This window comes from Scyliorhinus canicula, chromosome 20 (genome assembly GCF_902713615.1).
Source record: "Scyliorhinus canicula chromosome 20, sScyCan1.1, whole genome shotgun sequence".
Lineage (NCBI taxonomy): Eukaryota > Metazoa > Chordata > Chondrichthyes > Carcharhiniformes > Scyliorhinidae > Scyliorhinus > Scyliorhinus canicula.
Window position 1 is genome coordinate 90,726,551 of NC_052165.1, and position 25,000 is coordinate 90,751,550.

The window sequence follows — 25,000 nt, forward strand, 5'->3', positions numbered from 1 at the left end:
CTCCTCTCTCTCTCCCTCTTTTCCCCGTCCTCTCTATCTCCCTCCTCCCGTCCGTCTGTCTGTCTCTCTCTCCTTCCCATCTGTCTCTTTCTTCTACCGTCTGTCTGTCTCTCTTTTTCCCATCTGTCTCTCTCTCTCCCTCTTTTCCCCCCGTCTCTCTCTCCCCCTCTTTTCTCCGTTCTGTTTCTCTCTCCCTCTTTTCCCCGCGTCTCTCTCTCTCCCTCTTTTCTCCGTTCTGTCTCTCTCTCCATCTTCTCCCCATCTGTCTCTCCTCGTCGTACATCTCTCTTTTCAGCTCTCTGCTGAACTTCCACATTTGCGAAAACAAGAGGTTTCCTGTTGTGATATTAGTCACCGACCCATTTTAAGCATCAAGATTTCTTATCGCAAAAACACCTGCAGGATGACAAGGGTAATGACTGCGTAGCTCCATCTCTAACCCCATGCTGACCTGTCCTAGGAGTGTTTGATGGGGACAGTGTGGAGGGAGCTTTACTCTGTATCTAACCCCATGCTGTACCTGTCCTGGGAGTGTTTAATGGGGACAGTGAAGAGGGAGCTTTACTCTGTATCTAACCCCGTGCTGTACCTGTCCTGGGTTTGTTTGATGGGGACAGTGTAGAGGGAGCTTTACTCTGTATCTAACCCCGAGCTGTACCTGTCCTGGGAGTGTTTGATGGGGACAGTGTAGAGGGAGCTTTACTCTGTATCTAACCCCGTGCTGTACCTGTCCTGGGATTGTTTGATGGGGACAGTGTAGAGGGAGCTTTACTCTGTATCTAACCCCGAGCTGTACCTGTCCTGGGAGTGTTTGATGGGGACAGTGTAGAGGGAGCTTTACTCTGTATCTAACCCCGTGCTGTACCTGTCCTGGGAGTGTTTGATGGGGACAGTGTAGAGGGAGCTTTACTCTGTATCTAACCCCGTGCTGTACATGTCCTGGGTGTGTTTGATGGGGATAGTGTAGAGGGAGCTTTACTCAGTATCTAACCCCGTGCTGTACCTGTCCTGGGAGTGTTTGATGGGGACAGTGTAGAGGGAGCTTTACTCTGTATCTAAACCCGTGCTGTATCTGTCCTGGGAGTGTTTGATGGGGACAGTGTAGAGGGAGCTTTACTCTGTATCTAACCCCATGCTGTACCCGTTGATGTGTTAGGCAGGCTGGGTCAACGTGGACTGCGTTTGATGCAGTTTAGCGAGAGACAGACCTCTAACACTGGATACGATGCAACACGATTTTATTTAACGTCTTAACTACTATACATGTTCAACTGTGGGTTGACACTATACTGACTTGACTGGAGACCTGATACGAGCCTGACCAGACTTACTAGCTACCGCATGGTGTTTGCACTTGCTAGTTCGTGGACTCTGACTGTCTCAGAGGCTGCATCCCGAGAGAGCGGGAAAACTGGTGCCCTCTGGCTTTATAGTGGTCGTGTCCTGTCTGGTGATTGGCTGCTGTGTTCTGTGTGCTTACTGGTCATCGTGTGTGTCAATCACTGCCTGTCTGCACTCCAGATGTATATTATGACATCTTCCCCCCCTTTTTTTTTGTCAGATAATAAATATTAAGGTGCGTGTGGATATGTATATGTGCCTGACTATATACAGAATATGTTAAAATGAACATATATACAGAGGAAGGTGTTGCTAGTGCAGATATGGGGCAGATAAAATGATATTTACAGAGGTCAAAACGATGAGGTAACAAAATTGTGCAAAAGTTCAGGCTATAAATGTAGTCTCTGTGGTGGGCGACGAATTCTTGTTCATCGCCGCAAGGGTGGATCAGGGGCTGCCTGCGCTTGGATGGGCGGGACCGCCGCCAGTGTGGTGGTCGCAGGGTAGGGCATATCCGGAGGAAGCATCGTGGGTGGCGGGGCATTTTGGTCAGGTGGCGGGCGTGGAACTCTGCGCAGCGCCCGTCTGTTGCACCGTAGCAGGGAGCCATCAGCCATGCGGGCGAGGAACGATCTCGGCGACACTTGCTTGACCACCACAGCTGTGGCTGACCAGCCGCCGTCAGGCAACTGTACACGAACACGATCAGTTGGGACCAGCTCGGGTAGATCCGTGGCATGAGTGGCATATACTGATTTCTGTTGGGCCTGAGACTGCTGCATCGTCTGTATGACCGGGAAGTGGTCAAGGTCTGGAACATGGATGGCTGGAACCCTGGTCCTCAGAGTGCGATTCATGAGCATCTGCGCTGGAGACAACCCAGTGGACAGCGGGGTTGCCCTGTATGCCAGCAGCGCCAAATTGAAGTCGGAGCCTGAGTCTGCAGCCTTGCATAGCAACCTCTTAACAATATGTACCCCTTTGTCGGCCTTCCCGTTTGACTGCGGGTAGTGGGGACCGGAGGTTATGTGACGGAAGTTGTACGACCGTGCAAAATCAGACCATTCCTGGCTGTAAAAACAGGGACCGTTGTCACCCATCACCGTGAGCGGTATCCCATGCCCGGCGAACGTTTCTTTGCAGGCTTTAATCACTGCCTTCGATGTGAGGTCGGACAGTTTCACCACTTCGGGGTAACTGGAGAAGTACTCGACCAGGAGGACGTAGTCACGCCCCTTGGCGTGGGAAAGGTCGACACCGACTTTGAACCATGGGGACGTCGCTATCTCATGTTGCTGCAGAGTTTCTTTGGGTTGAGCTGGCTGAAATCTCTGACATGTTGAGGACCGTGTTGGCAACGTCCTGGCTGATGCCCGGCCAGTAGACTGCCTCCCGAGCTCTACGTCAGCATTTCTCGACCCCCAGGTGACCCTCATGGGGTTGGCCGAGCACCATAGCTCACATGCTCTGAGGAATCACGATCCTGTCGAAGTTCATGGGGATGCCGTCCACCACCGTCCGGTCATCCTTGACGTTGTAGATCTAGGGACATTGTCCCTTCTGCCAGCCATTTGTAAGGTGCTGCATCACACGCTGTAGCAGAGGATCTTTGGTCGTTTCCTCACGAATTTGGATTGCTCTCTCATCAGAGGCCGGAAGGTTGGTGGCACACAATTGCACCTGCGTGTCAGTGTGGCAGATGAAGTCAGTTTGTTCACACGGTGTGGTAATGGACCTGGAAAGGGCATCTGCGACAATGAGCTCTTTGCCCGGCGTGTAGACAAGTTCAAAGTCATAGCGGCGTAGCTTGTGGAGGATTCGCTGTATCCAAGGCGTCATGTCATTTAAATCCTTCTGGATTATGTGGACGAGTCTCTACCCTGAATTTGGGCAGGCCTTAGAAATAGTCGTGAAACTTGTCGATTCCTTCTCAATCTGAGCGTACCGTTGCTCAGTGGGCGTCATGGCTCTGGAGGCATATACAACTTGAGCCCAGGACGAGCACCGCCCCCAATGCCGTCCTGTCTCGCGTCGGCCGATATCTTGGTCTCCTTGGTCGGGTCGAAGAACGCCAGAACCGGGGCTGCGGTGAGCTTCGCCCCCGCCCCAGCTCACGCCATTCCTTCTCATGCGCGGGCAGCCACTGGAATTCCATCAACTTTTTGACGAGATGGCGGAGGGCCGTGGTGTGGGACGCCATGTTGCGAATGAACTTCCCGAGGAAGTTGACCATTCCAAGAAAGCGGAGGACCGCCTTCTTGTCCTCCGGGGTCTTCATGGCGTTGATCGCCGAAACCTTGTCAGCATCTGGCCGCACGCCGTGCTGCGAAATGTGGTCGCCAAGGAATTTGATATCCGATTGACCGAACGAACACTTGGCCCTGTTGAGCTGGAGGCCATGCTCATGGATTCTCTGGAATTCCTGCTTCAGGCGAACGATGTGTTCTTGGGGAGCTGTGGACCAGATGATGACATCGTCAACTTTCACTCGCACGCCCTCCATACCCTCCATCATCTGTTCCATGATGCGGTGAAATACCTCTGAGGCAGAGATGATGCCAAAGGGCGTCCGGTTGTAGCAGTAGCGACCGAACAGGGTATTGAATGTGCACAGCTTGCGACTGGATGCGTCCAGCTGTATTTGCCAGAACCCCTTGGAGGCGTTCAGCTTCGTAAAGAATTTGGCATGAGCCATCTCGCTGGTCAACTCTTCACGTTTTGGTGTCGGGAAATGCTCCCGCATGATGTTGCGGTTTAGATCCTTGGGGTCGATGCAGATTCGAAGCTCCCCTGATGGCTTCTTGACGCAGCCCATGGAGCTGACCCAGTCTGTGGGCTCTGTGACCTTTGACATGATGCCCTGGTCCTGGAGGTCCTGTAATTGCTGCTTGAGGCGGACCTTGAGGGGTGCCGGCACCCGGCATGGTGCGTGAATCACAGGGGTGGCGTTTGGTTTGAGCAGGATTTTATATCGGTATGGGAGCGTGCCCATTCCGTCGAACACGCTGTGGTACTGCGTGATGATATCATCAATTTCAGCCTGGAAGTTTTCATCAGGTGAGGCCGTCGCCTGTGAGGATGACATGGTGTGGACTCGCTGAACCAGGTTCAGGAGTTTGCAGGCCCGAGCACCGAGCAGGGAAGCTCTGTCAGGCCCGGGCACCGAGCAGGGAAGCTCTGTCAGGCCCGAGCACCGAGCAGGGAAGCTCTGTCAGGCCCGAGCAGGGAAGCTCTGTCAGGCCCGAGCACCGAGCAGGGAAGCTCTGTCAGGCCCGAGTACCGAGCAGGGAAGCTCTGTCAGGCCCGAGCACCGAGCAGGGAAGCTCTGTCAGGCCCGAGCACCGAGCAGGGAAGCTCTGTCAGGCCCGAGCACCGAGCAGGGAAGCTCTGTCAGGCCCGAGCACCGAGCAGGGAAGCTCTGTCAGGCCCGAGCACCGAGCAGGGAAGCTCTGTCAGGCCCGAGCACCGAGCAGGGAAGCTCTGTCAGGCCCGAGCACCGAGCAGGGAAGCTCTGTCAGGTCCTACGATCTCAAACCGCAGTGTCGCTTTAATTGACTTATTGGAAACTCCGAGTTGGCACAGTCACTGGCAGCTATGGCATTGCCATTGTAGTCAAGGAGCTGGCAGGCCGGTGGAAGAATGCTTGGTCTGACGTGGATGGTGTCGAGATCGGATTTCGAGATGAGGTTCGCCAATGCGCCGGTGTCCAGTTTGAACCGGATGCGAGCCTTGTTAACTGTGAGGACGGCACACCAGTCGTCGTCGGGATCCACGCTGAGGATCGGGAGGTGCTTCGCTATCTTGGAGAGAGGCAGCGCATGCTTCGTAATGATGCCCACCCGGAATGGGGATTTGAGGCACTCAGCATCAGGATCTGTTGGGCTGTCGGGGTCGGAATCTGGCACGGCCTTGCTGTATCGAACGGACAATTCTGCGCCGTGGCTGGGATCGCTGGATGCTGGGCAGTGGAGCAGATCTGCAAAGGGCTGCGTAGTGGCCAAGCTGCCACACTGGAGACAGCATCGTGATTTTGCCGGTCATTGCCGCTTTAAGTGGGCGGAGCCACATTTCGGACACGTCATGACGCCAACGTCAGCGCGTTCCGTGCACCAACGCGCATGCGCAGTGCGGTCGAACGACATGTGCACCTGCGCAGTCTGGTCGTCGGTCTCGGCGTCCCCTCGGTCATGGCGCACGTGCGCAGGGGTCCGGGAAAAGCGCGCAACATGGCCACTCTCGTCGATATTTAGGCCCTGCATTTGTGCGATGGCCTGTACCCATTCCGCCTCGTGGGAGGTTAGCTTTGCAATCTCTGCCGCCCTGATGTGGGAGTACCGATTGTTAGCATGTCCGTGGACAACGCACGTCTCGATGGCGATGGTGAGGGTGAGCTGCTTGACTTTCAGGAGCTGCTGGCGAAGGGAATCAGAGTGGACCCCGAAAACGATCTGATCCCGGATCATGGAATCAGTTGCCGAGTCATAGTTACATGACTGCGCGAGGGTGCGGAGATGGGTCAAAAAGGAGTGAAAAGGTTCATCCTTACCCTGAAGCCTCTGCTGGAAAACATACCGTTCAAAGCTCTCATTCACCTCAATGTCACAGTGGCTGTCAAACGTCAGCAGGACTGTTTTAAATTTCGTCTTGTCTTCACTTTTAGCGAATGTAAGGGAGTTGTAGATGTGGATGGCGTGGCCCCCGGCTGTGGAGAGGAATAGTGCGATCTTCCTGGCATACGATGCAGCCTCGAGGTCGGTGGCTTCGATGTATAGAAAGAACTTTTGTTTGAAGATCTTCCAATTTGCATCGAGGTTGCCGGCGATGCGGAGCTGCGGAGGAGGGCGGACGTTTTCCATGTCACCAGATGGCTACTTGCTGGTCAACGCTGATTCACACAAGGTAGGTCCGTCAAATTGCAATATCACTCACTGATACCATGATGTGTTGGGCTGGCAGGGTTGATGTGGACTGCGCTTGGTGCAGTTTAGCGAGAGACAGACCTCTAACACTGGATAAGATCCAACACAATTTTATTTAACGTCTTAACTACTATACATGTTTAACTGTGGGGTGACACTATGCTGACTTGACTGGAGACCTGATACTAGCCTAACCAAACATACTGGCTACCACATGGTGTTTGCACTGGCTGCTGCTCACGGGCTCCGACTGTCTCAGAGGCTGGGTCCCGAGAGAACGGGAAACCTAGTGCCCTCTGGCTTTATAGTGGTCGTGTCCTGTCTGGTGATTGGCTGCTGTGTTCTCTGTGCCCACTGGTCATCCTGTGTGTCAATCACTGCCTGTCTGCATTTGATTATATACATGGATGACACCTGTAGTGGGATGTTTGATGGGGACAGTGTAGAGGGAGCTTTACTCTGAATCTAACCCCGTGCTGTACCTGTCCTGGGAGTGTTTGATGGGGACAGTGTAGAGGGAGCTTTACTCTGTATCTAACCCTGTGCTGTACCTGTCCTGGGAGTGTTTGATGGGGACAGTGTAGAGGGAACTTTACTCTGTATCTAACCCCGTGCTGTACCTGTCCTGGGAGTGTTTGATGGGGACAGTGTAGAGGGAGCTTTACTCTGTATCTAACCCCGTGCTGTACCTGTCCTGGGAGTGTTTGATGGGGACAGTCTAGAGAGAGCTTTACTCTGTATCTAACCCCGTGCTGTACCTGTCCTGGGAGTGTTTGATGGGGACAGTGTAGAGGGAGCTTTACTCTGTATCTAACCCCGTGCTGTACCTGTCCTGGGAGTGTTTGATGGGGACAGTGTAGAGGGAGCTTTACTCTGTATCTAACCCCGTGCTGTACATGTCCTGGGTGTGTTTGATGGGGATAGTGTAGAGGGAGCTTTACTCAGTATCTAACCCCGTGCTGTACCTGTCCTGGGAGTGTTTGATGGGGACAGTGTAGAGGGAGCTTTACTCTGTATCTAAACCCGTGCTGTACCTGTCCTGGGAGTGTTTGATGGGGACAGTGTAGAGGGAGCTTTACTCTGTATCTAACCCCATGCTGTACCCGTTGATGTGTTAGGCAGGCTGGGTCAACGTGGACTGCGTTTGATGCAGTTTAGCGAGAGACAGACCTCTAACACTGGATAAGATGCAACACGATTTTATTTAACGTCTTAACTACTATACATGTTCAACTGTGGGTTGACACTATACTGACTTGACTGGAGACCTGATACTAGCCTGACCAGACTTACTAACTACCACATGGTGTTTGAACTGGCTAGCTCACGGACTCTGACTGTCTCAGAGGCTGGATCCCGAGAGAACGGGAAACCTAGTGCCCTCTGGCTTTATAGTGGTCGTGTCCTGTCTGGTGATTGGCTGCTGTGTTCTGTGTGCCCACTGGTCATCGTGTGTGTCAATCACTGCCTCTCTGCACTCCATTATATACATAGATGTATATTATGACATCTTCCCCCCCTTTTTTTTTGTCAGATAATAAATATCAAGCTGCGTGTGGATATGTATATGTGCCTGACTATATACAGAATATGTTAAAATGAACTTATATACAGAGGAAGGTGTCGCTAGTGCAGATATGGGGCAGATAAAACGATATTTACAGAGGTCAAAACGATGAGGTAACAAAATTGTGCAAAAGTTCAGGCTATAAATGTAGTCTCTGTGGTGGGCGACGAATTCTTGTTCATCGCCGCAAGGGTGGATCAGGGGCCGCCTGCGCTTGGATGGGCGGGACCGCCGCCAGTGTGGTGGTCGCAGGGTAGGGCATATCCAGAGGAAGCATCGTGGGTGGCGGGGCATTTTGGTCAGGTGGCGGGCGTATAACCCTGCGCAGCGCCCGTCTGTTGCACCATAGCAGGGAGCCATCAGCCATGCGGGCGAGGAACGATCTCGGCGACACTTGCTTGACCACCACAGCTGTGGCTGACCAGCCGCCGTCAGGCAACTGTACACGAACACGATCAGTTGGGACCAGCTCGGGTAGATCCGTGGCATGAGTGGCATATACTGATTTCTGTTGGGCCTGAGACTGCTGCATCGTCTGTATGACCGGGAAGTGGTCAAGGTCTGGAACATGGATGGCTGGAACCCTGGTCCTCAGAGTGCGATTCATGAGCATCTACACTGGAGACAACCCAGTGGACAGCGGGGTTGCCCTGTATGCCAGCAGCGCCAAATTGAAGTCGGAGCCTGAGTCTGCAGCCTTGCATAGCAACCTCTTAACAATATGTACCCCTTTGTCGGCCTTCCCGTTTGACTGCGGGTAGTGGGGACCGGAGGTTATGTGACGGAAGTTGTAAGACCGTGCAAAATCAGACCATTCCTGGCTGTAAAAACAGGGACCGTTGTCACTCATCACCGTGAGCAGTATCCCATGCCCGGCGAACGTTTCTTTGCAGGCTTTAATCACTGCCTTCGACGTGAGGTCGGACAGTTTCACCACTTCGGGGTAATTGAAGAAGTAGTCGACCAGGAGGGCATAGTCACGCCCCTTGGCATGGAAAAGGTCGACACCGACTTTGGACCATGGGGAGGTCACTATCTCATGTTGCTGCAGAGTTTCTTTAGGTTGAGCTGGCTGAAATCTCTGACATGTTGAGGACCGTGTTGGCAATGTCCTGGCTGATGCCCGGCCAGTAGACTGCCTCCCGAGCTCTACGTCAGCATTTCTCGACCCCCAGGTGACCCTCATGGGGTTGGCCGAGCACCATAGCTCACATGCTCTGAGGAATCACGATCCTGTCGAAGTTCATGGGGATGCCGTCCGCCACCGTCAGATCGTCCTTGACGTTGTAGATCTAGGGACATTGTCCCTTCTGCCAGCCATTTGTAAGGTGCTGCATCACTCGCTGTAGCAGAGGATCTTTGGTCGTTTCCTCACGAATTTGGATTGCTCTCTCATCAGAGGCCGGAAGGTTGGTGGCACACAATTGCACCTGCGTGTCAATGTGGCAGATGAAGTCAGTTTGTTCACACGGTGTGGTAATGGACCTGGAAAGGGCATCTGCGACAATGAGCTCTTTGCCCGGCATGTAGACAAGTTCAAAGTCATAGCGGCGTAGCTTGTGGAGGATTCGCTGTATCCAAGGCGTCATGTCATTTAAATCCTTCTGGATTATGTGGACAAGTCTCTACCCTGAATTTGGGCAGGCCTTAGAAATAGTCGTGAAACTTGTCGATTCCTTCTCAATCTGAGCGTACCGTTGCTCAGTGGGCGTCATGGCTCCGGAGGCATACACAACTTGAGCCCAGGACGAGCACCGCCCCCAATGCCGTCCTGTCTCGCGTCGGCCGATATCTTGGTCTCCTTGGTCGGGTCGAAGAACGCCAGAACCGGGGCTGCGGTGAGCTTCGCCCCCCCCCCCCCCCCCCCCCCCCTCCCCCCCCCCCCCCAGCTCACGCCATTCCTTCTCATGCGCGGGCAGCCACTGGAATTCCATCAACTTTTTGACGAGATGGCGGAGGGCCGTGGTGTGGGACGCCATGTTGCGAATGAACTTCCCGAGGAAGTTGACCATTCCAAGAAAGCGGAGGACCGCCTTCTTGTCCTCCGGGGTCTTCATGGCGTTGATCGCCGAAACCTTGTCAGCATCTGGCCGCACGCCTTGCTGCGAGATGTGGTCGCCAAGGAATTTGATATCCGATTGACCGAACGAACACTTGGCCCTGTTGAGCTGGAGGCCATGCTCATGGATTCTGTGGAATTCCTGCTTCAGGCGAGCGATGTGTTCTTGGGGAGCTGTGGACCAGATGATGACATCGTCAACATCCACTCGCACGCCCTCCATACCCTCCATCATCTGTTCCATGATGCGGTGAAATACCTCTGAGGCAGAGATGATGCCAAAGGGCGTCCGGTTGTAGCAGTAGTGACCGAACGGGATATTGAATGTGCACAGCTTGCGACTGGATGCGTCCAGCTGTATTTGCCAGAACCCCTTGGAGGCGTTCAGGTTCGTAAAGAATTTGGCATGAGCCATCTCGCTGGTCAACTCTTCACGTTTTGGTATCGGGAAATGCTCCCGCATGATGTTGCGGTTTATATCCTTGAGGTCGATGCAGATCCGAAGCTCCCCTGATGGCTTCTTGATGCAGACCATGGAGCTGACCCAGTCTGTGGGTTCTGTGACCTTTGACATGATGCCCTGGCCCTGGAGGTCCTGTAATTGCTGCATGAGGCGATCCGTGACGGGTGCCAGCACCCGGCGTGGTGCGTGAATCACAGGGGTGGCGTTTGGTTTCAGCAGGATTTTATATCGGTATGGGACTGTGCCCATTCCGTCGAACACGCTGTGGTACTGCGTGATGATGTCATCAATTTCAGCCTGGAAGGTGAGGCCGTCGCCTGTGACGATGACATGGTGTGGATTCGCTGAACCAGGTTCAGGAGTTTGCAGGCCCGAGCACCGAGCAGGGATGCTCTGTCAGGCCCGAGCACCGAGCAGGGAAGCTCTGTCAGGCCCGATCAGGGAAGCTCTGTCAGGCCCGAGCACCGAGCAGGGAAGCTCTGTCAGGCCCGAGCACCGAGCAGGGATGCTCTGTCAGGCCCGAGCACCGAGCAGGGAAGCTCTGTCAGGCCCGATCAGGGAAGCTCTGTCAGGCCCGAGCACCGAGCAGGGAAGCTCTGTCAGGTCCGACGATCTCAAACCGCAGTGTGGCTTTAAATTACTTATTGGACACTCAGGACGAGCCGCTGGCAGCTCTGGCATTGCCATTGTAGTCAAGGAGCTGGCAGGCCGGTGGAAGAATACTTGGTCTGACGTGGATGGTGTCGAGATTGGATTTCGAGATGAGGTTCGCCAATGCGCCGGTGTCCAGTTTGAACCGGATGCCAGCCTTGTTAACTGTGAGGACAGCACACCACTCGTCGTCGGGATCCGGGCTGAGGATCGGGAGGTGCTTCACTATCTTGGAGAGAGGCAGCGCATGCTTCGTAATGATGCCCACCCGGAATGGGGACTTGAGGCACTCAGCATCAGGATCTGTTGGGCTGTCAGGGTCGGAATCTGGCACGGCCTTGCTGTATCGAACGGACAATTCTGCGCCGTGGCTGGGATCGCTGGATGCTGGGCAGTGGAGCAGATCTGCAGAGGGCTGTGTAGTGGCCAAGCTGCCACACTGGAGACAGCATCGTGATTTTGCCGGACATTGCCGCTTTAAGTGGGCGGAGCCACATTTCGGACACGTCATGACGCCAACGTCAGCGCGTTCCGTGCACCAACGCGCATGCGCAGTGCGGTCGAACGACATGTGCACCTGCGCAGTCTGGTCGTCGGTCTCGGCGTCCCCTCGGTCATAGCGCACGTGCGCAGGGGTCTGGGAAAAGCGCGCAACATGGCCACTCTCGTCGATATTTAGGCCCTGCATTTGTGCGATGGCCTGTACCCGTTCCGCCTCGTGGGAGGTTAGCTTTGCAATCTCTGCCGCCCTGATGTGGGAGTACCGATTGTTAGCATGTTCGTGGACAACGCACGTCTCGATGGTGAGGGTGAGCTGCGTGACTTTCAGGAGCTGCTGGCGAAGGGAATCGGAGTGGACCCCGAAAACGATCTGATCCCGGATCATGGAATCAGCCATTGAGTCATAGTTACATGACTGCGTGAGGATGCGGAGATGGGTCAAAAAGGACTGAAAAGGTTCATCCTTACCCTGAAGCCTCTGCTGGAAAACGTACCGTTCAAAGCTCTCATTCACCTCAATGTCACAGTGGCTGTCAAACGTCAGCAGGACTGTTTTAAATTTTGTCTTGTCTTCGCTTTTAGCGAATGTGAGGGAGTTGTAGATGTGGATGGCGTGGCCCCCGGCTGTGGAGAGGAATAGTGCGATCTTCCTGGCGTCCGATGCAGCCTCGAGGTCGGTGGCTTCGATGTATAGAAAGAACTTTTGTTTGAAGATCTTCCAATTTGCATCGAGGTTGCCGGCGATACGGAGCTGCGGAGGAGGGCGGACGTTTTCCATGTCACCAGATGGCTACTTGCTGGTCAACGCTGATTCACACAAGGTAGGTCCGTCAAATTGCAATATCACTCACTGATACCATGATGTGTTGGGCTGGCAGGGTTGATGTGGACTGCGCTTGATGCAGTGTAGCGAGAGACAGACCTCTAACACTGGATAAGATCCAACACAATTTCATTTAACGTCTTAACTACTATAAATGTTTAACTGTGGGTTGACACTATGCTGACTTGGCTGGAGACCTGATACTAGCCTAACCAAACATACTGGCTACCACATGGTGTTTGCACTGGCTGCTGCTCACGGGCTCCGACTGTCTCAGAGGCTGGGTCCCGAGAGAACGGGAAACCTAGTGCCCTCTGGCTTTATAGTGGCCGTGTGCTGTCTGGTGATTGGCTGCTGTGTTCTGTGTGCTTACTGGTCATCCTGTGTGTCAATCACTGCCTGTCTGCATTTGATTATATACATGGATGACACCTGTAGTGGGAGTGTTTGACGGGGACAGTGTAGAGGGAGCTTTACTCTGTATCTAACCCCGTGCTGTACCTGTCCTGGGAGTGTTTGATGGGGACAGTGTAGAGTGAGCTTTACTCTGTATCTAACCCCGTGTTGTACCTGTCCTGGGAGTGTTTGATGGGGACAGTGTAGAGGGAGCTTTACTCTGTATCTAACCCCGTGCTGTACCTGTCCTGGGAGTGTTTGATGGGGACAGTGTAGAGGGAGCTTTACTCTGTATCTAACCCCGTGCTGTACCTGCCTTGTGACTGACCGAGGGTGAAAGATGTTTGATGTGACGGGCGAGTGCTTCGAGAGGATGGGGTGTGGAAGAAACTGAGGAGGCGTTGGTCCCTCGGGGATTGGGCATCAGTTCGATGCAGGAAGAGACGCTCGGTCGCTTCTCTCTCACACACATTCTGCGCATGATCACCTCGGACGAGCAGGGCAAGTTCCTCCGTCAGTTTGCAGCTTGGAGCTGGCGAGGACGCCGGGGGTTTGAGCTGTTCAGCTCCCTGCTTCCCCCCTTCAACCCCCGTCACTGTCCAGGACAGAGTCAGCGACTCCCCCGCCCTCCTACTGCCTGAACGCCGGGCTTCGACATGTAGGTTTCTGCCCGTGCGTTAGGCCTCAACCCTCCCAGTTGGGCAGGGGGAGGTGCTGAAGGAGAATCAACGGTGGTGAACACTCCCTCCCCTGCCTCCCCCCTCCTCCTCTGTCCTCACTTTCCCCTCCTCACACCCACTCGGCCTCGCCAGGAGGGATGGGCTGGCCCAGCGAGCGGGGCGCTTGGCCGTTCCTGTGGTTCCTCTTTGCGGTCTGGGAGCCAGGACTCTGCCGGGAACCCCCTGGAAGTTTCCGGCAAAGGTAAGTCTGTCGTGGGTGGCACCCTCCAAGGAGAGGGGTCACCGTTTCTCAACTCTCTACTCCACCCCGCCCTCCTACCAACCCCTCTCTTCTCCCCTCCCCCCCCCCCCCCAACCCCAACCCCGTTCCACCCACCTGAACCTGCTTTACAACTCCCTCCCTCTGACACTCTGTGGGAGTGCCACTGTTTATTTTACTCTTTGGGTCATGTTGGGTGCACCCCCCCCCTCCCCCGACAGCACGGCGCCCCTCTGCACCAACAGCCCCCCCCCCCCCCGCCAGACAGCATGGCACTCCTTCGGCATTGACAGCACCCCCTCCACAACATGGCGCTGCCTCGGCACCAACCGCCCCCCCCATCCCCGCCCCTCACAACAACACAGCTATCCCTCGGCACTGACAGCACCCCCCATGACAGCACAGCACTCCCTCACTACCACCACCCCCCCCCCCCCCCCGGATCCCGACAGTGTAGCAATGCTTAACAGTTAAACTGTTCTTAACGAAAAGGGAAAACCTTCAATGTGCTATCTACACCCGTCACTATTTCCAACTTGGCAACCCCAGAGCAGTTCAAAATCCACTCATAAATAAAGTTAGCAATCAGGGTTACTCACTGTTCTCTGTGCAGACCTTTCAGGAACAACCTCAAAATACTTGAGCCTTGTCACATTTAAATCCTACGGCCAAACTCGCCAGGCAGACCTCACTCCTCCCACTAATCACCTCGTCTCTATGCCACAAAGACGTCACATGACCTGCTTAGCTAGGACTAAACACCACTCCCCCATAAACTATCTGCACCCCAGGGACCCTCTAGAAGCATGGTGGAGGGCGGCACGGACGCACAGTGGTTAGCACTGTTGCTTCACAGCTCCAGGGTCCCAGGTTCAATTCCCGGCTTGGGTCACCGTGTGTGTGGTATCTGAACGTTCTCCCCGTGTCTGCGTGGGTTTCCTCCGGGTGCTCCGGTTTCCTCCCGAAAGACGTGCTTGTTGGGTGAATTGGACATTCTGAATTCTCCCTCTGTGAACCCGAACAGGCGCCGGAATGTGGCGACGAGGGGCTTTTCACAGTAACTTCATTGCAGTGTTAATGTCAGCCTACTTGTGACACCAATAAAGATTATTATCATAAACAATATTCCATGAGCCATCTCTCTGTAAACAAGCAAAAGGATAAAATCAAAGATCACCTCACTTTTATGACACTTCAATTACAGCTTTAGTAGATATGTTCCCTGTATGTAGGCGATCCCAGGGTTTTGAATAACATTACTACCACAAAATATAAAATATGACAATTTCCCACATTCATCACACCTCCCCCCTAGTAAACCAGCAATATGAAAACATGGCTTAATTTTCCAAAGTCTTTCAACTCTAAAATTACTCATTACCAAATACAACTGTTACACTATATGATACATATCACATCATATTTATTCATGCAAATGTAAACATCAGGGTAAGCAATTGAGACATTCATTCCCAACTCTGAATGTTCCATTCTTCTGACATGGGAGTGTCTCTTTCAGAAATGTTTTTGTCTTATCACATGGCTTCAGTGCTGTCATGTGTGTGTGTGGGCGGAGCTGGGCTGTGGCTCTTGAGTTTTACTCTCGCTTTGAGTTTGACCTGGTTTTGTACTGCACAGGTTGGAAAGAAGTGTCTCTCTAGCGTCAGTTTTAAAAGCTGTTTCCAGGTTACTTGATAATTTAAAAGTGATAACTGTTTTCTGGAAGGAATTCAGACCTGTTTTGGAAAGGAAACGGGTGTGCCCATACCAAGTCTTACACCAGCAAGAGAGCCGTGTGTTGGGCCACACCTTTGAAAAGGGGTTTCTGGTTTTAATTGGATTTTGTTATTAAATTGGAACAGTTAAGGGGGAATTCATTAAGGGTTAAACATTGATTACTGTAGCTGTGTGGGGTCTTTATGTTTGTAGTTGATAAACATTCTTACTGTGTGTGTTTATAAAATGTTAACCAAATTCGTAGAATAAAGCTTGTTTTTGCGATTAAAATGCCAAGAACTCTGTTGAATAACACCTGAATTTCAGGCTCTTGTGCTCATCGTGACCAAAATTTATAAACGGTTGTAGATCAGGTGATCTCCATGATATACTTTGGAGTTTCCTAAACCCTGGCCCATAACACATCTCACATTTCAAAGTGGCGATAAAGAATCAACAATCGGGCAGCACGGTGGCCAAGTAGTTAGCACAACCGCCTCACGGCGCTGAGGTCCCAGGTTCGATCCCGGCTCTGGGTCACTGTCTGTGTGGAGTTTGCACATTCTCCCCGTGTCTGCGTGGGTTTCGCCCCCACAACCCAAAAATGTGCAGATTAGGTGGATTGGCCACGCTAAATTGACCCTTAATTGGAAAAAATAATTGGGTAATCTAAATTTATAAAAAAAAAGAATCAACAATCACTTTTTCTCTTCCTGCCCCATGTATCGTTTTCAAGTTAAATGGTTGCAGCAATAAACTCCCATCTAAACGGCCTTGCATGTTGATCTTTCAGCTTTCCAATGGATCTTTAATGGACTGTGGTCCGTGTGTACAATTGTCTCCGATGAATTGTTGGCAGCATAAATGCCAAAATGTTGTGACGCAAAGGTAGGTTCCAGGAGTCAAGGGTGAGAGAGCGGGGTGATCGGGATTGACCTTTCACCCTCCTGGGCCCTCTGCCCTGACCAGCCATAGGACCAGCCTTTCCAGGTAGGCCGGATTGGGCACCCCCTGAACCGGCCCCTGAATTGCCTTCATTCTGGGCTGGGAGAGACGATCCAGCCACTGAAAAGGGTCAATGTAGAGCATGCGGAGCGGGGCGGCTCCCTGAGACCCTGTCTCCCTCTTCTCATGCACACATAGAACATAGAAAATACAGCACAGAACAGGCCCTTCGGCCCACAATGTTGTGCCGAACTTTTGTCCCAGATTAAGAACAAATCAATCCACACCCCAGCATTCTACCGTAATCCATGTACCTATCCAAAAACTGCTTGAAGGTCCCTAACGTTTCTGACTAAACTACTTCCACAGGCAGTGCATTCCATGCTCCCACTACTCTCTGGGCATTCTGAAGGGCAGCTAGGGATGGGCAATAAATGTTGGCCTAACCACATCCTGTAAATGAATTTAAAAAAAAGATTGAGACAGACAGAATACCTGTTTTGGTGAATATTTTCTTTCCGAGAAAAATAACCAATGGGTCTTTCTGTTCTTCTGTCGCCTTCTTGTAACAGTACGGCACCAGTGCCCACATCAATCGCCTCCTCAAATTGCTTGGCATAATTCGGTGTCGTAAAGACTGGCGCGGTGCTTCGCGTAGTTTTCAGATTGGCAGGTGCCTCCTGACATTCTGACATCTAGTGCAGTTGATAGAAATGCCCAGTGTGTGTGTTTATAGAAATGTTAACTGAATTCATAGAATAAACTTTGTTTTTGATTACAAGCGCTTCAGGCCTCTGTTGAATCACACCCGAAAGGCAGGCCCTTGTGCTCATCTTAACCAAAATCGCTAAACAGTTGTAGGTCAGGTGAACTCCCTGAGATGCTTTGATGTTCTCTAAGCCCGGGCCCATAACAAGAACGTAACTTGGGATTTCGCAAACTCGCTTTCCGTCACGTGCACCACCAGGCCAGCCTCCTGCAGCAGATCGAACATAGAACATACAGTGCAGAAGGAGACCATTGGGCCCATCGAGTCTGCACCGACCCACCTAAGCCCTCACATCCAGACTATCCCGGCAACCCAACAACCCGTCCTAATCTTTTTTGGTCAACAAGGGCAATTTACCATCGTCAATCCACCTAACCTGCACTGAGGCCACCGTGCTATCCACTTGTGCTACCGTGCGATTCCCTTCAATGTTTCCCTCCACGTTTGAACACCACCAAATCCGCCAACGTACGCTCCGCAATTCTTTAGTCCGGTAGTGGGTTGGTCTTCGGAAAGATGTGTGCAGTAACGTCTAAAATCCTGGGTGAGGGTGTGCAGCCACGTTTTCAAAGAAATCCTAGTTTGAAAGGCAACTGAGCTCTCGGAGACCAGGGGTGCAATTGAACCACGGTAAAAAGCTTGAGCTGCTGCAGTTTTGTTTGGATTAAGGGGGATTCCCTGTGGAGTTAATTAGTTTTCAACTTGGGAAGATGACATCATTACTGGGTGGAGCCCAGTTATTGGGCATTTTGCAGGAAAAGCAGGTCCGTGGAGTTCTAGGCGGAGCTTGGAGCAGAGGTCCAGCAGTTGACCCTCATTGCAGTTCAGTCAAAAGAGATTAAGAGTCTTTAAAGCAGTGTAGACTTGTCTGAGAACAAGGGGGGACTGAAACAAGCAGAGAAAAGTCTTCTGGAGACATCCAGCCAGAGTTTCTGCATGGTTCTCACAGGAGTCAGATTTTATCTTTAAAAGAGTGTTGAAAGATCTTTCCTTCTAAAAGAACATCTCTGTACAGCTGGTATTCCTATGTCCTAATGGTGTATAAGTGGATTGAGAGCTGAGATGGTTTTCCCTTGATTTAGTGGGAATAAAGTTAGCAGTTAAGGGTACTGTATTCACTGTATTGATTAGCATTGTTTAAGGGGTAATTGTAAGCGATTGTTTTTTCTGTGATGTTAAAGATATTTTAATGCTGTGTTAGTAATAAAGTTTGTTTTAATCTACCACATCCCTATTTTGTGTGAAATCACTCCCGGAGCGACAAATCCTTTCCTCACAACCTGACAAAATGAAAATTAAATATTGGGGTTTCTGTTCCGTATCCTGGCCACTGTTGGGATCTGGCCTGGGATTGTAATAGAAGAAGTGGGGGCTCTTTGCTGGGGTATTAATGTGTAATTCCTTGTTTGGCTTGGGATTATTGAATTTAAAGATGGTTAACATCGGGAGACGAAAACTAAACTTCTGGGTTTGGCGGATGAGCAGCTGTTAACTTTATCTGAAAGCGTGAGGCAGGTGGCGATCATGCAAACAACAGGTCGGCATTCAAATTGGCCAGAGACACAGCCCGAATCAGAAGAATTAGCTCGAATTCGATTACAAAAGAAACACACAGGAATGCAGGAAAAGGATAAACAGAAAGAAATAGAAGTGGAGAAACTGGAAGCAATGTAAAAAAGTGAGTTTAAACTTCGCAAAATGGAAATGAATGAGAGGGAGTTGGAAAGGAAACGAGAAAATCAGCACCCCCTCAGTACTGACCCTCTGACAGTGTAGCACTCCCTCAGTACTAACCCTCTGACAGTGCAGCACTCCCTCAGTACTGACCCTCTGACAGTGCGGCACTCCCTCAGTACTGACCCTCTGACAGTGCAGCACTTCCTCAGTACTGACCCTCTGACAGTGCGGCACTCCCTCAGTACTGACCCTCTGACAGTGCAGCACTCCCTCAGTACTGACCCTCTGACAGTGTAGCACTCCCTCAGTACTGACCCTCTGACAGTGCAGCACTCCCTCAGTACTGACCCTCTGACAGTGTAGCACTCCCTCAGTACTGACCCTCTGACAGTGCGGCACTCCCTTAGTACTGACCCTCTGACAGTGCAGCGCTCCCTCAGTACTGACCCTCTGACAGTGCAGCTCTCCCATGTACTGGCCCTCTGACAGTGCAATGCTCTCTCAATGTTGGCCGTGCCACAGCGCAGCGCTTCCTTGATATTCCCCGATACCTACACTGAAAGGGTTAATTGATGAGGAAGGATTGATCACGAACTCGAGTCACATTCTCCGGTTAACTTTAAGATTTGATCGCAAATGTCGGGACATTAAGAACAAAGAACAAAGAAAAGTACAGCACGGGAACAGGCCCTTCGGCCCTCCAAGCCTGTGCCGACCATGCTGCCCGACTCAACTAGAATCTTCTACACTTCCTGGGTCCGTATCCCTCTATTCCCATCCTATTCATGTATTTGTCAAGATGCCCCTTAAACATCACTATCGTTCCTGCTTCCACCAACTCTTCCGGCAGCGAGTTCCAGGCACCCACTACCCTCTGTGTAAAAAACTTGCCTCGTACATCTCCTCTAAACTTTGCCCCTCGCACCTTAAACCTATGCCTCCTAGTAATTGACCCCTCTACCCTGGGGAAAAGCCTCTGACTATCCACACTGTCTATGCCCCTGATAATTTTGTAGACTTCTATCAGGTCACCCCTCAACCTCCATCGTTCCAGTGAGAACAAACTGAGTTTATTCAACAACTAACTAATGCTAATAGCTAACGCCCTCCATACCAGGCAACATCCTGGTAAATCTCTTCTGCACCCTCTCTGAAGCCTCCACATCCTTCTGGTAGTGTGGCGACCAGAATTGAACACTATACTCCAAGTGTGGCCTAACTAAGGTTCTATACAGCTGCAATAGGACTTGACAATTCTTATACTCAATGCCCCGGCCAATGAAGGCAAGTATGCCGTCTGCCTTCTTGACTACCTTCTCCACCTGTGTTGCCCCTTTCAGTGACCTGTGGACCTGTACAACTAGATCTCTCTGACTTTCAATACTCTTGAGGGTTCTGCCATTTACTGTATATTCCCTACCTGCATTAGACCTTCCAAAATGCATTACCTCACATTTGTCCGGATTAAACTCCATCTGCCATCTCACCACCCAAGTCTCCAAACGATCTAAATCCTGCTGACAGTCCTCATCACTATCCGCAATTCCACCAACCTTTGTGTCATCTGCAAACTTACTAATCAGACCAGTTACATTTTCCTCCAAATCATTTACATATCATTACATTACAAATCATTACAACTGGATCCTTGACTTTCTGACCAACAGACCACAATCAGTAGGAATGAACACCAACACCTCCTCCACAATATTCCTCAATACCGGTGCCCCGCAAGGCTGCATACTTAGCTCCCTACTCTACTCCCTGTACACACACGACTGCATGGCAAAACTTGGTTCCAACTCCATCTACAAGTTTACTGACGATACGACCATAGTGGGCCGGATCTCGAATAATGACGAGTCAGAATACAGGACGGAGATGGAGAACCTAGTGGAGTGGTGTAACGACAACAATCTCTCCCTCAATGCCAGCAAAACTAAAGAGCTGGTCACTGACTTCAGGAAGCAAAGTACTGTACACACCCCTGTCAGCATCAACGGGGCCGAGGTGGAGGTGGTTAGCAGTTTCAAATTTCTAGGGGTGCACATCACCAAAAATCTGTCCTGGTCCACTCACGTCGATGCTATCACCAAGAAAGCACAACAGCGCCTATACTTCCTCAGGAAACTAAGGAAATTCGGCATGTCCACATTAACCCTTACCAACTTTTACAGATGCACTATAGAAAGCATCCTATCGGGTTGCATCACAGCCTGGTATGGCAACTGCTCGGCCCAGGACCGCAAGGAACTTCAGAGAGTCGTGAATACCGCCCAGTCCATCACACGAACCTGCCTCCCATCCATGGACTCCATCTACACCTCCCGCTGCCGGGGGAAAGCAGGCAGCATAATCAAGGATCCCTCCCACCCGGCTTACTCACTTTTCCAACTTCTTCCATCGGGCAGGAGATTCAGAAGTCTGAGAACACACACGAACAAACTCAAAACAGCTTCTTCCCCACTGTCACCAGACTCCTAAATGACCCTCTTATTGACTGACCTCGTTAACACTACACCCATGTATGCTTCAACCATGCCAATGCTTATGTAGTTACATTGTATATCTTGTGTTGCCCTATTATGTATTCTCATGCATTTTCTTGTATTTTGTTTAATTCCCTTTTCTTCCGTGTACTGAATGATCTGTTGAGCTGCTTGCAGAAAAATACTTTTCACTGTACCTCGGTACACGTGACAATAAACAACAATAAACAAATCCAATCCAACATATACTACGAACAGCAAAAGCCCCAGCACTGATCCCTGTGGAACACCACTAGTCACAGCCCTCCAATCAGAAAAGCACCCTTCCATTGCTACTCTCTGCCTTCTATGACCTAGCCAGTTGTATCCACCTTGCCAGCTCACCCCTGATCCTGTGTGACCACCGTTTGTACCAGTCTACCATGAGGGACCTTTTCAAAGACCTTACTGAAGTCCATATAGACAACATCCACTGCCCTACCTGCATCAGTCACCTTTGTGACCTCTTCAAAAAACTCTATCAAGTTAGTGAGACACAACCTCCCCTTCACAAAACCATGCTGCCTCTCACTAATATGTTCATTTGCTTCCAAATGGGAGTAGATCCTGTCTCGAAGAATTCTCTCCAGTAATTTCCCTACCACTGACGTAAGGCTCACTGGCCTGTAGTTCCCTGGATTATCCTTGCTACCCTGCTTAAACAAAGGAACAACATTGGCTATTCTCCAGTCCTCCGGGACATCACCTGAAGACAGTGAGGATCCAAAGATTTCTGTCAAGGCCTCAGCAATTTCCTCTCTAGCCTCCTTCAGTATTCTGGGGTAGATCCCATGAAGCCCAGGGGACTTAGGTACGTTAATATTTTTCAAGACGCCCAACACCTCGACTTTTTGGATCTCAATGTGACCCAGGCTATCTACACACCCTTCTCCAGACTCAACATCCACCAATTCCTTCTCTTTGGTGAATACTGATGCAAAGTATTCATTTAGTACCTCGCCCATTTCCTCTGGCTCCACACATAGATTCCCTTGCCTATCCTTCAGTGGGCCAACCCTTCCCCTGGCTACCCTCTTGCTTTTTATGTCCGTGTAAAAAGCCTTGGGGTTTTCCTTAACCCTATTTGCCAATGACTTTTCGTGACCCCCTTCTAGCCCTCCTGACTCCTTGCTTAAATTCCTTCCTACTTTCCTTATATTCCACACAGGCTTCGTCTGTTCCCAGCCTTCTAGCCCTGACAAATGCCTTCTTTTTCTTTTATCCAAGGTTCCCGAAATTTGCCGTATTTATCCTTCTTCCGCACAGGAACATGCCGGTCCTGAATTCCTTTCAACTGACATTTGAAAGCCTCCCACATGTCAGATATTGATTTACCCTCAAACACATCCGCCCCCAATCTCGGTTCTTCAGTTCCTGCCTAATATTGTTATAATTAGCCTTCCCCCAATTTAGCACATTCACCCTAGGACCACTCTTATCCTTGTCCATCAGCACTTTAAAACTTACTGAATTGTGGTCACTGTTCCCAAAATGCTCCCCTACTGAAACTTCTACCACCTGGCCGGGCTCATTCCCCAATACCGGGTCCAGTACAGCCCCTTCCCTAGTTGGACTGTCTACATATTGTTTTACGAAGCCCTCCTGGATGCTCCTTACAAACTCTGCCCCATCCAAACCCCCAGCACCAAGTGAATCCCGGTCAATATTGGGCAAGTTGAAGTCTCCCATCACAACAACCCTGTTGTTTTTACTCCTTTCCAAAATCTGTCTACCTATTTGCTCCTCTATCTCCCGCTGGCTGTTGGGAGGCCTGTAGTAAACCCCCAACATTGTGACTGCACCCTTCTTATTCCTGATCTCTACCCATACAGCCTCGCTGCCCTCTGAGGTGTCCTCCCGTAGTACAGCTGTGATATTCTCCCTAACCAGTAGCGCAACTCCGCCACCCCTTTTACATCCCCCTCTATCCCGCCAGAAACATCAAAACCCTGGAACATTTAGCTGCCAATCCTGTCTTTCCCTCAACCAGGTCTCTGTAATGGCAACAACATCATAGTTCCAAGTACTAATCCAAGCTCTAAGTTCATCTGCCTTACCCGTAATACTTCTTGCATTAAAACATATGCACATCAGGCCACCAGTCCTGCTGTGTACATCTCCATGTCTGCTCCCTCACAGCCATACTGGCCCTATTCCCTAGTTCTCCCTCAATGCTTTCACCTTCTGACCTATTGCTCCGGTGCCCGCCCCCCTGCCATACTAGTTTAAACTAGTTTAAGGGGACCACATCGGTCACACAGATCGAGACAAACTGTTTCACCTGGATCGGTCGGGGGGTGGGGGGAGATCTCGGACTTGGGAGCAGATACATCGAGAGCGACAGTACCTTCCAAACCTGCGTTCACCACATGGAAGGATGAGGGCAACAAACGCAGGGGGAGCACCCACCGCCTGCATGTTCCCCCTCTGAGCCCCCCCCCCCCCCCACCCCCACACACACACCATCCTGACTGGGAAATATATCGGCCGTTCCTTCACTGTCAGAATCCTGGAACTCCGTCCCTAACAGCACAGCGGGCGTACCTACGCCGCACAGTCTGCAGCGGGTTCAAGGTGGCGGCTCACCGACCACCTCCTCCAGAGGGTGGATTAGGGAGGGGCTATGAATGCGACGCCCCACTTCCCGTTTAAAAGACAGGAAGTTTCTATCTGAATAGCTGCTTTCTGAATCCGGAACGGAGCCTGATCCGAATCGAGCCGCAGACTGACAACGATGGTGAAAATAATGGGACTTAAGCCCCTCAAGATTACATGTTTCCCACCCCTGATAGAAATTCCTTATGTCACATAGAATTTACAGTGCAGAAGGAGGCCATTCGGCCCATTGAGTCTGCATCTGCTCTTGGAAAGAGCACCCTACCCAAGGTCAACACCTCCACCCTATCCCCATAACCCCACCCAACACTAAAGGCAATTTTGGATACTAAGGGCAATTTAGCATGGCCAATCCACCTAACCTGCACATCTTTGGACTGTGGGAGGAAACCGGAGGACCCGGAGGAAACACGGGGAGGATGTGCAGACTCCGCACAGACAGTGACCCAAGCTGGAATTGAACCTGGGACCCTGGAGCTGTAAGCAATTATGCTATCCACAATGCTACCGTGCTGTCACATTATGTCAGGAATGTGAATGATATGAAGGAAACATAAATGATCTTCCCCGATTGTCTGTAAATCCCTCGATGCTATCATCAAGAACAGAGTGACTGATCATGTGAACCTGTTCAAATTATTAAAGAGGATTTTGGAAGTATAGATTGTGCCTGGCGCACCTGATTGATTTTGGTTTTGAACGAGGTGGCTGGAATAGGCAGGGAAATGTCCCTTTTGTGGACTTGCAGAAGGCTTTTGATGAAGTTCTCCATGAAAGACTGTGCATTTAAGTTCAAGCACGTGCAAATGAAGGCAAATTAATGACCTGCTTAGGAAATGGGGCCATTGGTGGAGGGAGGGAGGCCGAATGGATATCCTTCTGTTCCTGTGTTCCTCCCTAATGCTCAATCATTCTCGTTGTTGGTCTTTTGCAGTGGGTCAAGGTGTGGAGCTGCCCTGTGGGTCAAGAGGGGTCACCGGGCTTCAGCAGAAAGTGACCTGGCAACGGGTAAATGATAGCAAACGTCTGGTCAACCTGACCATGGGATCCGATCAGGAATTTGAAGGACGGTTAAGCATTGTCCACG

At 51.2% G+C, this 25,000-nt stretch overlaps 1 protein-coding gene across 1 annotated transcript in view; it reads left to right on the forward strand.

Moving 5' to 3' along the window:
• The first annotated feature begins 13,390 nt into the window (after window positions 1–13,390).
• The window catches only part of LOC119955058, a 54,660-nt gene continuing 43,050 nt past the window's right edge, over window positions 13,391–25,000 (forward strand). Inside the window, exons 1-2 of the mRNA XM_038780903.1 lie at window positions 13,391–13,644; window positions 24,848–25,000. The exon at window positions 24,848–25,000 is cut by the window's right edge and continues 114 nt beyond it. Of these exons, the coding sequence (XP_038636831.1) occupies window positions 24,955–25,000 (46 nt within the window). The 5' untranslated portion in view covers window positions 13,391–13,644; window positions 24,848–24,954. The remainder of the gene's footprint in view (window positions 13,645–24,847) is intronic.